We start from the raw sequence: 16995 nt of genomic DNA, 5'->3' as shown, positions 1-16995 counted from the left end.
ATTTCCCGAAAGTTTAAACTCGCGCGGAGTAAACGTCGGTTGTTGGCGGAGTGAAGCGAATGAATGCCATACATGACTATCACTGGATCGAAGAGCCTAAGTGCTACGTTAACGCTTAATGGGGTTTGCTTTCGTTGTGATGACACGATAACCACGTGCTTCACGTGGTTCATTTACATTCGCCGTGAGTGTTCGGTTTCCCAAGCATATTAATTCTAAGTCCCACGCGGAAGCGATAAGTGTGCTTTGTTTTGGAAGATGTCGTCTATAAGAGGCTTAAGCGGGATCTCGTTTGCTGGGTATGAAAATATTTTACAATTTAAACATTGTTGCCGACGAACGTAAAACCTCTCCCGTCCCGATCCCTCTCGCCAAGCACGGCTCCATTGTAGATTCATGAGTGTCAACGACATCGGCAGCTATTTGGACAATAATAAATGCGCATCCGCAAGATGTTCATCGGCGCACGATAGCCGCGGGTTCACGTAGGCCCTTCAAATCACTCTTTTATCCTCGGAGCGTTTCATAACGACTGGTTTGATGGTCCGTAATTTATAGTGCTTTTTGGCGAACGCGAAGAACGCCAACACCGACCAAAACCGGGGGGGTTATCTTGAGCATCTCCACCAACCGCGCGTACAAAATAATAGCTCCGAATGGTGGGATTGTCACGCAGCTTTCTTCGGCCAGCCCGAAACCCAGCATCGAGCGCGTTATCCGCCGCGTTAGTGGCCCATTGGTGTGCCCTTTTGTACCGGATGGAACCACGACTATAATTCATCATTTTTTGTGATTGAGTGTGGCTGAACCCGACGGACGGGTGGGAAATAAAACAAGATAAACCAGAGGGCAGCTCTCCTGCACACATGAGCCACTTACATCTGCTGCGATGAAGTACGGATCGCGATCGTACGTTGGACTTACGAAACAACATACATTTCCTCCTGGAACGTGTAAATCATAATCAACTACCCTCGGCTCGGAAGCGCCATCAAGTCAGCTTGCGAAAGGCAGCGGCACGATAGGCAATAAAATAAAGAAAGACCCACAAAAGTGGGTGCGGTTTAAAGACGGCTTAACCGAGGCACAGTAATGCCCTCAATATATGAAACGAAACATTTATTTTAATGTTTGTGTTCACAAGTATTTGAGAAAACTCAACTCATTGGGGTTACTGCTCACCTTATCACCAAACATCCTTAAGGGGTTTTGAAAATCCAAGACATTCCTCTGGACTGGCAAACTGGTTAAAAGTATGTTTTCAACTGTAAGCATGTGGTTCTAGCGAGCCAACACCGTTAAAGCCTCAGCACCTATGTCCTAGTCGTATCACGCCAGGACAGTATAAATCACGGTGCTAAGGGGGATTAAAATATGGTTTTATACTTTCCGGCCCAAAATTTCTCCTCGATCTTTTCGGGGTTCAAAAGAAACTCTTTGGGAGTGAAATACAGAGTAAGATTGTAACAATAAGGAAAGATGTTAAATTTATGTGTGTAAGACATGGTCTATCTAGTTCAAGATTCGCTTGGCGATATACTTTGTCTGCTATGAAGAAAATCAAGGCTTAGTGATAGAGAAAATAAATGAATATTATAACTTTCGGAAATATCTTTAAATCCACCATGCGTCTCCATCATGTTTTGTTTTCCTTGTTTTGTTAGCTCAGCAGAATTGAACCAGACTCGTAGCCAATATTTACGCTGAACAAAACAGAGTATCGTAAATAATACGAAAAGAAGAAAAGCACACAGGCTGGAAACGTACTTGCTATTTCCTTTCCGTGCTTCTCAAAATGTCATGCCCTGTGAGTAAAAGTAGTAAGAACAAAAGCAGGGCCCAAATCTCGCTGCCCGGTCTGATATATTTATAATCTTCTTTATGAAGCGTGTTTAAACATAAAGCACAACATGCTTTTGTGTGCAAATAATACAAAAGAAAAGTGTGCAAGCACCAGCGCGCCCCTTTCGCATGCAGAATATTCTCCCGGCGTGTAGTGAATGTAGTTTTCATTATGCGCATAATTTCATAATTTAGCATTTGTAAACAGTTTCCAAGAATTTGCTCCCTCCCCCTCCCCCACCCCTCACACTCTCTTCCCGCCTTTCTCCTTCATTCACAATTTGTCTTTGTGTGCCATTTCTTAGCTCGGAACTCGTTTTTGAATGCCTCCCACCCGTCGCGGTACGTTTGCTGAATGCGCATCTTTTGTGATAAAACAATTTCGCTCCGGCTTGGTCGGTGGCTGTACGAAATTACGCCGACGTTGTAAGATAATTCCAGAGCTTCCAGCTCCTTCCGGGAAAAACGGGTCATTAATTCCAGTCAAAGCAGTCTTGGATTTTGTACTTTAAAATCTGGCTCTTTGGTCTGCCGCAGGTTTTCCCACAGACCGGTTATTGTTTGGGCAGACATTTCTATCCCTTTTTTATTATTAGTCGTTAGATGCACTCACTGCTCGTTCGTCGAACGATGTCTTCATCTTTACTTAGTTTTATTATCCAGTAACGATGAAAACTATGTTTTCTAACCGTTCTAATAAAAGATGTTTTTTGCGAAAATGATTAGACAGCTTTACTTCCGCGAACGAATGTAATTTCCATCAGCGATTTGTTGATGTTTTATCTAGAATTCATTCACAGGTTCTAGTCTCACTCTAATTAGTTCACTGATAACACCCGCAGAAACGTTGGCCTGCATCAATCCTTGACCTTAACTGTGTGAGTACAACAGACACGAGGAAAACAGTGAGTTCACAGAATGCATTCTCAGCAGAACGTGATGAATCAAGTCCTGTAGGGTGAGAGTTTGGTGAGAGAGCATTCTGGGTCATCAATGATAGCTGCCAAAGAATGGTTCTAAACTCTACCCGATTTCCTTGTTTATCCTCGTGAACAGAAGTGAGAAATACGTCTCACTACATAACTGTTCCCGGTCTCTTCACTAAAATCAGTTAGGAGAGCCTTCGGTCGTTTCGACATTCGGCTACTTCTCGGCGTCCCAGCACAAACTACGATTGCGCAATGGCACAGCAAGCCGTTCTGAGGCACGGTTTGCAGCCGCCGGCAGCCTCCGCTTCGAATGGCCGCTCTTCCGGCGGCCGATGCCACAAAAAATGTCCTTGACGACCGATGCCCGAACGACGCACAGCTCGCCATGGCGTCGCGCTTCTCAGTAGCAATCGAGAATCGACCCGTTTCGGTCCGTATCTTCCGGGCTCGCTGGTGGCGTGTTTTTCCCTTCCGTGAGTCGGTCGAAAGGCGGCTTTGTGTCGGTGATAGTGGATTCCGATCGTGCGTCCTCTGGTTGAAAGGTATAACCGGTAGACACGTGGGGTTAGTGGTGCCGATAAACGGTACCCACTCCAAGGAAACTCAGTGTGCAATTCCAATCATCTGTTGAGGATATCCTTGAGGAGTTGCATCATTGCTTTCATCAACGTTTGTGCTTGTGGTTTCTGCTGTCGGTGGAGGATAAATTCCGGGAAAAAGTACCATCAGGAATCGAAGATGTGATAAACGAATTTCCCATCCATACGATGGTCACACTTGGAGACCAACGCCAACACGTCCATCGATGCGCAATAACCAGCGATCTCACATTGTGTGCAAAGTTGTTCGAACACGTACGACGAAACTACCGAAGAAAACTACAGAAAAATGTGTGCTGCAGCGAGTGAATAAATCGAGTTACTCCCAACTCATAATACGCCGGAATGCGTGGGAAAAGAGCTTCGTTAGTTTTCTTCAAACGCAAGACCCGAGCCAATGGGGGTATTTTCACCCCCATGCAAGCAGACAAACTTTTGCGGAGGAAGTAAAACCAGAGGACGGTACCAGTAAATGGTAGTAGTGGTAACGAACGGAAACTTTATTTTTCCACCCCGATTCACCAAAGTCACGCCCAAACGGTGAAGTTATCTCTCACGGATCCCTCTTCCGGCGTCGTTGATTTTTCCTTTTCCACCAGTCCCATCCTGCCACGTCAATCCTTATCGCGCTGGATTAGAAAACCCTAGACAATTTATGCGCGATAAGCCAAGCCTGGGGAGGGTTTTTCTGGGTCAAAAAGGCAATCGCAAATGCTCCCCTCAACCGATATTGCGTTACTTGAACGGCCATTTTGATAAATGGTCAGACGTTTCTGTGATAAACATTTCGTGTGCGATGATTTCATCATTTGTTGCTAGTGGATCTGTTTAGAGAGTTTTATTACATACCCACTGCCATTGCCATTCTTTTATCCCGAAAATTGTTAAACTGATTCAGCTCTGCGCGAACGCATTATGTTCCATCACCTAGGGAATTGATTATCAGCTATCTCCCGTTTCCAAGGCATCCACTTAATCTTCCAACCCATCCCTTTTTCGTTTCAAAGCGATTGAATTTTCGAGAGTCATGTCGAGCAGAAGGAGTGAAAAGTATAGAAAAGAAGAAAAAAATCATAATCCATATCCTGTGCCACAAACCATCTAACGAGAGAAAAAAAAACCCCCCACGGGAAAAGTGTTATGAGGAATGGTCGAAAGGTCAGAGAAAAGAGGATCACGAAAATCCGACGCCAGCAGTTACTCATTTCCGTTTCCCAAGGATACCATCCGGCTCTTCATCACGCGGCGTGAAGGGAATAACTGCTACATAAATTGAAGATTTGACGTCGAAGAATACGAAACCCGCAGTGGAGATCGAGAGAAAAATGATACCTGCCAGTGTAATTTGTTAGCTATCATTTCCAGGCTTTATTTTTAAGCGGGGGTTTTTCTTAACTTACTGCATTCGAGATGATAGTGTTGATGTATGTACGTGCCCTATCCTTTCAGTTAACAAGTGTACTCATCTGTAAACACCACGTGGGAAAATGTTTTCCAGTGTTTCAAAGTGATTTACGGTTTCCGGTCGACTGAGTGATGATCGAAAATGATGCTAACCTTATACATTTCGAAAGAGGTGGATCTAGTGTTGCTACTACCCAACAAGATTTAAAAAATAATCAGTGAAATACTAGAAACTAATACCAATAAGTTTAAGTAAAATGCGCAATGAGGTATTTCACTTAAGTGGATGAAACGATACAAACGGAAATCAACCTATCAAACCAAAAGTAAAGGAGGATTGATGGCATGATATGTAAGTATATATGATGAAAATTTTTCCAACAATTTTATAACTATAAAATAGAACAATTACCAACCAAATTTTCTTCTTGCTACTTTTTACACCAATTCCAAATAATTTGACGAATGAAAAAAAGAAAAATCCCAATCCTACTGTACCTACGGTAGTATTTCGGTTTATGTGGAAAAAGGTACAAAAAAAGATATATTAAGTTTGTAATTGAACGTACGTCAACGCAGTTTGATAGAAAATGCTTGATTTTGGCATGAACTCCATTGAAAAGCCCCGGTGTCAGCTGGAATGAGAAGGAATTGATGGATGAATGTGTTCGAACAGCTGGTTCCACAAATTTGCTCTCGGATCGGAAAATTGGACATGTGGCTCCAGCTGTGAATCTCGTTAACGCCCATCACTGAAAGGGAAGTGTGAAATTTTCACACAAATGCAGGGACACCGAATGGTTTCGGTTTGGTTGTGTGCTTGCGATCAGTGAGCATATGTTGTATGTTGCGATTTTGTATTTCCAGCATAAATGGGCGTTTTTGGTATTGCCAAACAATTAAGTAATCCACAGAAAATAAGTTATTCGCTGCTAAAACAAAACCAAGATAAACGTGCTCTACTACTCGTTCAAGGTCATTTTCATACCATTTTACCACGTTACTATGGCAATGGCTATGGTTGCTCGTCTTGTTCTTTCTCTCAGCGACTCAGCAAGACACCTGCTAGCAAGATGATGTAATTTTAATGTACCTTGTTTTATCAAGTTCTTTATGCGCTTTTGCAGACAACCACATTATGCAGCTGCATGCAGAATGGATTCCGACAGCGCATCCTGCTGCCGCCGCCTGAAAGCACTCAAGACGGTTTACATTTGTAATGGGGACCCTTTTATCCACTCGATGCACATTGCTCATCTTCTCCAAAAAGAAACATAGCAAAGGCAAACCAAGCACATCTCCAACGTTGTGGGATTTCTCTTCAACAAGAAGATAAAAAAGTTGCATAGAATGGATGCTGCAACCATCCCCCGCTGACGATGGGCTTGGGCATTACCATTTATGCATTTTGCGCTCCCCTCAGAGAGGTGTACACTTCCGAACACCAGCGCCATTGGTGTGAAGTGCGGAAATGCATACCACTAATGGACTCTGAAATCAACCCTCCGTACTACATCGATGATAAATGCTGCTCACCGGAAGTGGGAAACGATTTCGTCGGTGCTGTTAAAGGTTTGTCTCATATGTTCCACCCGACCAGCTGCCGGTACGAAGGAGCTTGATTTATACACTGCTCCCGCCTTGCTTTCGGTTGACTTTGTCACAGTTATGGGAGTTTTTCTTAGCCTTCCAACAGGAACATAAAATCATCTCTCCCGTCCAGAATGTTTCCCTACATCCAAACAAATATAAAATAAATTTATATTTGGTTATCAAGATCAGAAATAATAATTTCTATAAAAGATCTGAATTCGGGTACTTATGGAAGATTTTGAGCAAATATAAAATTTAATGAGAGTCGTTTAAATCCACAGTTTGCATGTAATCCAGCAGGGTAACTAGTTGTTTAAGGGCCAGTTTAAATATTTTATTCACTTTTAACTCTACTCACCTGACCAAGTCAGCTTGGCATAATAGAGAAATATTTAAAACTGATAAGTTCCGGAAGAGAGATGGTTTACTTTAATCGGTTTTACGCGGAAATATAAGCACAAAGCTCTAGTTTTGAGAATTTATTCTTTAAAAAGTTAAATGGATTTTTGGAAAACACTTCTATTGTATATTGCGCCCTTTTTAAATTCCTTGACGGTGATTTCTCAGAGTTGCTATAAAATTTGAAGGAGTAATGAGAAAGCTCAAGTGACACTCGTGGAGGAATCTTAAACTCCCCTCGAGCTCTAAAATTTGAGTGAAAATTGTCCTATTTATTTTCTTCACAGGGCACGAGAGCCGGTTTTAACAGAACCTTAACGAATCTCTCCTTACTTATCGCACAAACCCGCTGCTACTCGCTTTTCTTTCGCCGAAGATAAAAACGCCAACCTTTTTCTCCATCCTCCCTTGGAAACAAATTCGAAAACAAAGATAAGAAGCCGAAAAGATGGCTAACCAGTGACGTAGCCGGCGCTGCAGCTGACATTTCCAGCGGTTTCTCCCATGTTTCAATTATTAGTTCAACACCGCCGGCGTGAACTCGTGGCGTGGCGTCTTCTGTAAAGTTTTGTCAAGGACTTTTACGCCCATCGAAACCACCGAGGCCACCGACGTCTGCTTGAGGGTGGCCCTGGGCTACGAAAACTTGGAACCGAGCAACCGTCATAATTCTTTCATTCTTCTCCACCTGCCAGCAAACCGAGGGCGCCTTCGTCACGAAGTATGGTAATGCAATAAATTTGAGCGAAATCCCCCTCCCGTCGCTGCAAGGAGGATAATGTTTAATGTATACAAAGGAGTACTGGTTTGCGGGTAAGAGATATACTAACATCCAACAATATTTGCCCCGAAATGTAAATATGTCAATAAAATTACTATGTATTCCTCTGCTGGGAAATGGCTATCAACAATACACTCTATTCTCGACGGATTTCTTACACTCGCCCACTATGGGCGTATATTTCTGAGGAATTTTCCTGGTTCTCCTTATGTTCTTCCAGGTTTGCACAAGGTAAACCCCTGGAGTGCCCGTACCGATGCGGGGCGTGAAGAGTCCTTGAAGCCAGAAAATCGGAACTCCTCTTGAAAATGATGAACGAATAACCTGCCGTATAGCGGGCCATAAAAAGAACGAACGAAAAAAAGGACACTTCGAATGGATCGATTTTGGTCTAGTGTTAGGGGGAAGCTTTTCCCAACTTTTTCCGCTGGCACGGAATCAAGAGCTTACCGAGCTTCTCAAAAAGTAGGAAAAGAGAAACCCCACGCCGCACGTATGGGAAAGGAACTCGGGAAGAATTCCGGTGTGAAAGTAGATGAAATGTTTTCTTCGAACTTTCGTCCCAACCACAGCCCGTTTGGGGGAGGTTTTGCACCTGAGGATAGAAAATCAAGACCCGTTTCGGCATCAGCGTTGGGGGAGTTGTTTGTTTCAAATTCTTCCACCTCCATTGCACGTACCCCCTACGGCTGGCGCCAGAGCAAAACTGTGGGGTTCAAACCGCGCAGGAATCTTTCAGGTCGATTCACTGGCATCCTTGGAATGGTTGGCTCAGCTGACTCTCGGAATCTCGTGCAGCTGGAAGAATTTACGATCGGGACGTGTCTGGCTGAAATCGATTCACCAAACTCATTTAGGATTGCCTTAAAGCACAAACACAAACGTTGCTGTTTCACTTCTGTTTTGCTTGGATTTAGCTGTTGAAGAATTTATTTACTTGCTTTTTTACTGCTTACGAACGTTTTTCTACATTAAAGGGCTTTAAAACCTGGTTGTACATGTTTTTTTCATTGATATTTAAAGAGTTGGGGTCATTCGAACGATAACACAATTCAATGTTTTCAAAATAGAGTGTGCAAACAACAAATTAAACTATATTACAATGACATAAGCTAGAGTAGCAAACATACCGTTAATAAACTCTTTAACAAAATTCGCAAAATGAAATAATAACTTTAAGCCAAACACACTCAACCTCTTTCCCGCGAAGCAACATTAGCAAATCGACAACAAGAGAATTATCCTTGACCCAGTTTTGGCACACGTTCCGAGCTCATGTGTATAATCATACTCGATTATGCCTCTCGCTGTTCACCGAACCATGTTGTTTGTGTGCATTCTGGTGCACCAGTATGTTCCATTGGCTGTTTCTCCCGTAAAACGTAAACAAGCTTCACCGGAGTTCACGTTCCACGCGTCAGCAACGTCACCGTGACCTCGACTGCTGATATATCGGTCAAAAGCTCAGCCTCCAGTGAAGTGAAGCAAGACGTGAACACATGAAGGAGAATTTTTAAATATCACCTATGCATACTCCTTTCGTTGTTCTCTGCTTTTTCATCTTTTTTATCGTCTCTTTGACCTTCCCATGTAGGAACAGAATATTTCCCTACGGGTAATTAACACACTTGGCTAAGTAGGGCGTTTCATTAATCGATAAAATTTACAATGAGATAGAAAAAAACGGAGTCCTATATACACTCATCAATATTGCTTTTTTTATTTTTCAAACTTTATACAAGACAAGGTTTTTTTTAAAGAAATGTTCACTTTAGTGAATCACGATAAGATCTAAGTACACAAGGGATATTTTTTAGCATATGCCAAATACCAATTTATTCTTATAGTTAGCAGGCTAGACAAACAAATCACACTTTATCTACCGAAATGGAAAAATGTACTATCTACTGAAATGTAAATGTGGATTATCTTCCAACGCTTTTACTGAACGCAACCAACGTCACGGCGCCGGATTCTTCTCGGCTCTTTTCCAAATTATCATTTACGTGCGTTAGTGCCTGTGACTTTGTCCACGGTATACGTCAGCATCAAGTACCATTTCGGTAGATCCGGGGTAGACGAGCCGCACAAACAATCATGATAGCGAACGGGTGAAAAACAACAGGATCGTAACGTGCCGGTTCGCCACGGAAAAGCACCCCGTCACGTCATCACCGTTAATGCGCCAGACCTGAGATGTATGTGTGTGTATGTGTACCGCCGACGGAATCCTCTTTCATTTGCACGCATCCTTGCGCACAGTGCTTGGTATAAGGACCGTTGCGGTATGATGAAAACTCGACAGACTCGCATACTCATACTCCTAGCGCTTTTATGCCTCTCTGCTGGGAATGCGACCGAACTTTTAATATAAATAAACGTGCGGCACGACAATGGATGGGTTGGAGCAAAGGTCATGGGAGTGAAGAGATTCAGCCCGGCGTCGACCTGACCTCCGCTGAGAGCATGTCTTGGTGTTTACAACCAGCCCAACTGAGGCCTCAAATGGGAAATGGATCAATATTTATGCTGTACATGCTATGTAAGCAATTTTTCGACACCTAGCGCAGATGACGACGTTGCAGCGGTTGATGCTGACAGAATGAAAATCATTATCAGTTCCCGCACAGCAAACTAAACCGACAAACTTTTCACGTGCTTTGCGTGGTCTCACTTTTTATCCTGGCCCAAAACACTAGCCGAGCCTCTAGGTAGAATTCGTGCACCGAAGTCGGTGAAAAGCACGGTGTTCTTGAACTGGAAAAAATGAGCCAAATTTATCGATTGCAATTTCCATAAAATACTCCCACAACAACGCAAAAACTCGACTGCAAAACACAGATGAAAAAAACAAACTCTCGGTGGTTACGTTATTTATTCGTTAAGCGTTTCCATCATATTCGCCGAGGGAAAATATGGAGCACGCCTTTTTGGCAACCTTCGTGAGCATTTTTTATTCATCAGCGTGCCCTCTCGCCTCTGCTCGCTCGAACCGTCGAATGCAAGCGTAAAATTGGGACAATTTGTTTCAGGAATGTTTGCTCATATTTTATCGCGAGCTTTGCAGTGCTCTTGAATAAATTTCACCGGATGACATTGGCCTTAAACGTTTTGTTTTCGAAGAATTAATTATCGATGCAGTAAACGATGCGCTTATTGGTACGACGGCACGAGTAAAAAAAAAAAATAGCGTTCTGGGTAGGTAAAATATTCAGATTTATTTTTAATCGATATACAAATCATTGAAATATGTGCCAAAATCAATATGTGGAATGCAAGAAATGAACAATCAATCTTGCAATACGAATGCCATAAAGTAAAACTAAATAAATGACTGTAGGTCAGAGGCCAAATATTTTTTGATTTACTTGTTCGACATGAATGTCTCGAAATTAAATATAAAACGATGAAGCAATCATAGTAAAGAAAAAGGCAGGGTTTCTATTATTACGATAAATAACTTTCTTATAAATCCCAAAATAATCAAAACAGTAACACATTTTCAGTCCTCTCGCGTTAGAAGAAGCAAAAGATAACCCTCGTATATGGTAATAAATATTTAATGATGACATGAGGTTTATCATAACCATAAAACCTGCAATGTTGATCTAGCACAACATTTCATTCAACCAAAATTTCGAAAGCACCACTAAGCCCCCTTACTTTCTTCCGCATAGACTTGCGGTATTCTGACCTATGATCATAATAATGATTTATGTGATAACTACATTATATCGATTGGTTATATTTGTCTCGAGAAGGATTGATTATTGTTTCTTTTGGCACGCTCTATTCTGCAGTTTCTTGTTGAATATTCTGTGTAACACCGGAGATGAAAGGATTAACTATTAGTGTACCTTCCATTAACACATCATTTTAAAAAATCTTGTCGATATTATACTTAAAACCGTTGGCTTGGTAAGGCAAACCATAAACAGTTAATCAAGAATGATGACAGCGTCAACTGTTACCACCTGATGTCCCAACGTAGGACAAGTGCTACAAACCAGCCATGCCTTATGGCGCAGGAAAACAAATGGTACAAGACATAAGGTTTCTGCTGAGTTGGTGTGGGACGAAGAACACCTGCTTCTGAGAGTAGATGCGCCTTAGTCATGTAGCTAATTGAGAAGGTAAGCTTAAAGGAGGAAGATATTCCGACTGGCTTGGGATTCTGATATGTAGCTACCAGTACAGCCTAGTAATTAATAAGTTAGATATTTTCTTCTCTTCTATATATACCATAAGCGACCTAAAGCAGAGATGTTGATAAGCGTTCACTCGGATAAGAGAAGATTGTACAATATAAAGTACAAACACATATATTTTTATCATTCAAATGCGCCTACTTTGTTGCAAATGATACTTTCTTATGTTTGGTTATATTCTTATCTCTTCATACGAAGGTCTCGCCCTTCGTTACAAGTCATAGCTGCTGTCTTTCAAAATGACTAATGAGTGCTATTTTTGAACGACAAAAACTGCTCCCCGCACAAGACAAACGAGTTCGCGTCGTGAAAGGTCTTTGTTTATCGCTTTCTGGTGGGGTAACTTTCTCTTCCTTAGATGCTAACCGGATGAGAGCACCTGCTGAGAGGTTTTTATTTCCCCCCCCCCCCCCCCCCCCCCCAGGTATCACCCTCAACAAAGCGAAGAAAGCTTAACTTCTCTGCCGATCGGAGAAGGGTCAGGGATGGAGATCCGTTACCCAGCTTTGTGCGGAAACGGATGGCTTAATTAGTTTCAGGTCGGTTTTTCCGGCAGATGCGTTCCTTGTGTGGGAGAAAACGAAAATTAGCGGAAAATGCCATTGATGGGCGGGTTTGGATTTTCGCCACACAACTCATCCATCACGCGGGCGCCCATGTGTAAAGCCTTTCATGATGCGCAATTCTTTACGGGATCGTGCAATTAATTTTCTTGTCCTCACCTCACGCTGGTGTGGTGAAGGAAAGCTTGCCCCAGCAAAGCCCATCCCTTGCCATCGCTTCTAAAAAACATTGGCTTAGAGAAAATCATGTCTAACGAATGAAATGTTTGTTTATGCATTTGGACTATATAGAAATTGCTTCTTTCCACAACCTGCAAAATTGATGGTCAAAGATAAGCTTCATTGGATTAAGACCCTTGTTCTTTCCCACAATGTCGGACCGAACCAAATGTCATGCCAGCATTTTTGCCTTCTTTCCTTCCGTTTTCGTATTTCACTTTGAAAGCTTTCGTTGCGGTCTGCTCGATTGTAGTACAAAATTGAATTTCCCGAGCTATTGGCCTACGGCTGAGAAGGGATAAGCCGCCGACGGGCGATTTGGATGGATGGAAATTAATGAAAAAAAAAAAGCTAACCACACCCGCTCTTCTGCCGGACCTAGGTACGGCGACGTAGAAGTGTGTAGGAACGCAAGAGGGACGAATTATTGGATTTGAACGATGGGAAAAACATCGTTTCTGGGATGTATGCAAAGCCGCTTTTTTTCTCCTACGCAGGTCGGTACATAGAAGCGAAAGGACGATAATTGTTGGTGATGCTTTAAGCTTCTATCGAATCCGAATGACTAAAACATGGCTTATGTCTGTTAATGTTTTGGTTAGCGCTAGTTCAAAATAGAAGAAGAAACACAATGAAATAATTTGTATTTGTCATTGGCGTGAAGGAAATTTTACGTTGTTTCACACATTTGTTTTCAAAACTATGAAAATCGTTGGTATATAACTTGTTTAAGTTTTTCAAATCGTAAACTAAGACTGTTTACACTTTTAAATTAAAGAAAACATCATTTGTTAATGTAAACTAGAGATATATTTGCAACAACTTTTCCTATTAAAAGTTCTCTCAATCTTTTTCAGTTCCAGGAAACTCCGTCGATGGCAGCAAAGCCGCCCGTACAATGTTGACCTCGATGCCATCGTGCTAATAACAGTGGCTAAAAAACCTAAAACCATCAACCGAAAATCAATGTCAATCGACCAACACAGCATTTAAAATCGGGTCATCGAATCGCTGGCAGCGATGGATCCACCGAATGGCATGGCAGTCGGTTCAATGAGTTGTGTAATCGCATCACCACGACGGTCCCGTTAACGTTACTCGACGCCGAGTTGAAACGCTCGTTGCGTTGGAATTTATCCCCTTTTCTACTTCCATCTCGTTCATTGCATCGCACTTACTGACTAAAAAAACCACTAAGAGCTCGAGGGTAGAAGCGCGGAAAATTTAAATAGGAGTTCCAAACTCCCGGACGGCCGCAAGTCCACCGAACCATTTCCAAAGCACGGAAATTTGAACTAATGTCTGGTAGGAGCGAAAATAGAAGCAGACGGCTGGAACCACTCACAAAATGGTGCACGGTACTCATCATTTTGGAGTTTACGAGCGTTGGAAGTGGTGAGTATTTGTTTGCTTTTTCATATGTAAATTTTGAATTGAAAAGACTTCTTTATGTTTTTGAGTGTATAAGCATAATTATTTTTTTTGCATTACAAAACAAGTATAACAATATAGCAGAATGTTTTCCTTTCATCTAAAAATGCACTCATCCAATGACATCAATCAAGAGAAGCGATAGAATGAGAGTTCTTGTTATTTAAGCCACTCTTCAAAATTGAGAACGACAACTTTTTTCAACTGTTCGAGGAAATAGAAGGGGTATAATGCAAACAATTGTTTAAATAGCCTAGGGAGCATCTCAAGGAAGCACTTACTCACTCTACATGGGAATTGAATTTGTTTAGCAAATGGATTCCACGAAAGGTGACATTCATACCTTCACTTCGTTTTCTTGACTCCTTTGAGCTGCAATCACATTTATTAAAAGTTTTAAAAGGATCATCCGTTCAAAGGAAATGCTTCACACGCATGGTCTTTCTCAGAAACACATTGCGTCATGCAACAAATGACAAGGACTTTTGAACCATAATAAGAAGAAAAATTACACACATTCAATGTGCAAAAAAGAATCTACAAACAATCGCATAAATAAACCAACTTCACAAACCTGCTTCAACTATGATTTCATTTGCAGGCCTAATTACCTCCACCAGCAACAACATGGCTACGACCACCAGCAGTTGGTCACAGAGCCCTACTCCCCACCCAACATCCCCTTCGGGATATGCTCGTTCCACTCCTCTATCCACCTCAGTTCCTTCGAGTGAACCGCAGCCACGCTTTGAAGCACTTGTTCAAGAGAACTCACAAGGAGCGGTCGGTTCGAAAGGGAAAACGCCTCCTTTAAGCGGTTTAGAGAGGCTCAGAGAAACGATTCCGTCATCCACGCAGTTGACAGAAAACAGTGGTTCACCAAAAGATGGCCAGAGTGTTAATAGTAAGGACTCAAAGACGACCCTAAGGTCAGCCGATACCAACTCCACCACCTCCAGCAACACCTTTTCCGTGGGGTCGGGTGTCGTCGAAGGAAGTAGGTTTAGTAAAATCACTAGCGCCAATCTAATACTTGCCGACGATGGTAAAGAAGCGTCCGGGTCGAAGATAGGTCCGGGTCAGAAGGTTCCTGCGGGATTCACAACAAGCAGCAGTAGCAGCAGTAGTAGTAGTAAAACTAACGTCAAAACCCACCCTCGGGCAAGTGCTCCGTCCGAGGCCGAGCCCAGTGGCAACATGAACCGCCTCGACACGGGTGACGCCCTGGTTTCCGAGGGCAACGTCAGCAAAATGTACTTCGAAACCGACAACCACACGAGGATCGCGTCGCAGGTCGGCTCGATAGCGGTGCTCCCGTGTGCGGTCCGGAACATCGGTGAGGGAGTGGTAAGTAGGCCGTCGTCACCTCTGTCACCATTGATCCGATGTAGCCAATTTATGAGAACCATTCTCGCCCCGCAGGTGTCGTGGATTAGGCGGAAAGATTATCACCTACTAACGATAGGGTACACCACCTACAGCAGTGACGAGCGGTTCAACATCATTCACTCGGATGACACGGAGGTAAGTGGATTCATCACCGTTACATCAAAGAATGCGACACGCATGACTTTTAACGCGATGAACCACCATGCGCCTCCATCGTGAGCATAAATGACTGGGCGCCTCCATCAGCAATGCTTGGGAGAAATAAATCATTTAAAAATTCACTTTCGGAAGTAACAAATATTCTTAAAAATGTACTATGATATTAAACGTCGTAAACCTCATTTTTTTAAAAACTTTTCCTATCTCTCAGGAATGGCCTCTGCAGATAAAATACGTTCAACTGCGAGATGCCGGCCTCTACGAGTGTCAGGTGTCGACGCATCCACCGACGTCGATCTTTGTCAAGCTGGACGTCGTGGGTGAGTAATTAACACTCAGTTTCCCCATCCACCTTAAAGTCAATGAACTAATGAAATCTGATGCCCGGTTTGTATCACTTTGTCAATCACAGAAGCGAAAGCGGAAATTTTCGGTCCCTCGGAAAAGTATCTGAAGCCGGGATCGATGCTGAGACTGACGTGTCGCGTCGTGCAGAGCAATGAACCACCGTTGTACATATTTTGGTACCACAACAGTCGCATGATCAACTACGACACGCACCGGGGCGTCAATGTGTCGACGGAGGCGGGTAAGCAGAGGCTTTTCGCCAGGCTCTATCATCTCTGTTTCACTCGTTATCATTCCATGATTTCGAAGTTACATTATCCTTACATTTAATGGCTGAATGGAAAACTGTTACAGTTGCTCCAATTTTGCACAAAAGCGTCCTATAAAAGAGAGTGAATGCGAGTGAATGCTACTGTTCCTGTTCGAACGATTGCAGGACACATGGATGCATAATACCACCATTTGCATATTTAAATGATTGCCCAACCCGTTTTTACATCCTTCTGTCCTCCATTCTCTCAGATAATCGTTACTCGGAGCTCGTCATAACGCACACCAACACGCTGAACTCCGGAAACTACTCATGCGTGTCGAACAATGCCGTCGCTGCATCGACGCTGGTGCACATCCTGAATGGTAAGGTCTATTCACTTTTTTGTTTTCCTCCACTAGATGGTCACCAACCGATGTTAATCCCAGCTCGATGTGATATTCTCTGTAAAGAAAGTTACGTTGACGTTCAATGCTGAAAAATCTCCTCTTTTCCTCGTATTTGTTTGTATACTTTCTATAGGTGAAAACCCTGCGGCGATGCAACATGGCGACCACGGCAACGCAGTCCTTTTGGCATCGCACATGCATTTGCCACTTGCCGTCGTGACATATCAGGTGATCCGTTTTGTGTTAAAGATGTGTTAATGAACCGACATAAACCTTAAGAAACATCATTGATTTAAATCAGAACCATGTAAAAAGTAAATAAATCTGTACGGTGAAATTAAGTTAGCAAAACTATCCGACAGCAAAAACTCCCCAAGCACGAGAGATTCACTTATCAGGACCTAATTTAAAAACTTAACAGAGCGAAAGATATCACATTTTTTCATTCACGTCCACACCAGAGGATGTTAA

At 42.7% G+C, this 16995-nt stretch overlaps 1 protein-coding gene across 1 annotated transcript; it reads left to right on the top strand.

The window, feature by feature from the left end:
* Positions 1–13835: 13835 nt before the first annotated feature.
* On the top strand, positions 13836–16782 carry LOC131289059 (uncharacterized). The gene is made up of 7 exons (XM_058318295.1): positions 13836–13932; positions 14570–15315; positions 15391–15492; positions 15728–15836; positions 15929–16105; positions 16387–16500; positions 16658–16782. Exons 1-7 carry the CDS (start codon positions 13836–13838, stop codon positions 16780–16782), a joined length of 1470 nt encoding a protein of 489 aa, XP_058174278.1.
* The last annotated feature ends 213 nt before the right edge of the window (positions 16783–16995 follow it).

The sequence above is a fragment of the Anopheles ziemanni genome, chromosome 2, assembly GCF_943734765.1.
Source record: "Anopheles ziemanni chromosome 2, idAnoZiCoDA_A2_x.2, whole genome shotgun sequence".
Taxonomy (NCBI): Eukaryota; Metazoa; Arthropoda; class Insecta; order Diptera; family Culicidae; genus Anopheles; species Anopheles ziemanni.
The sequence above is the reverse complement of the archived record's forward strand: the minus strand, read 5'-3'. Positions and strand labels throughout refer to the sequence as shown.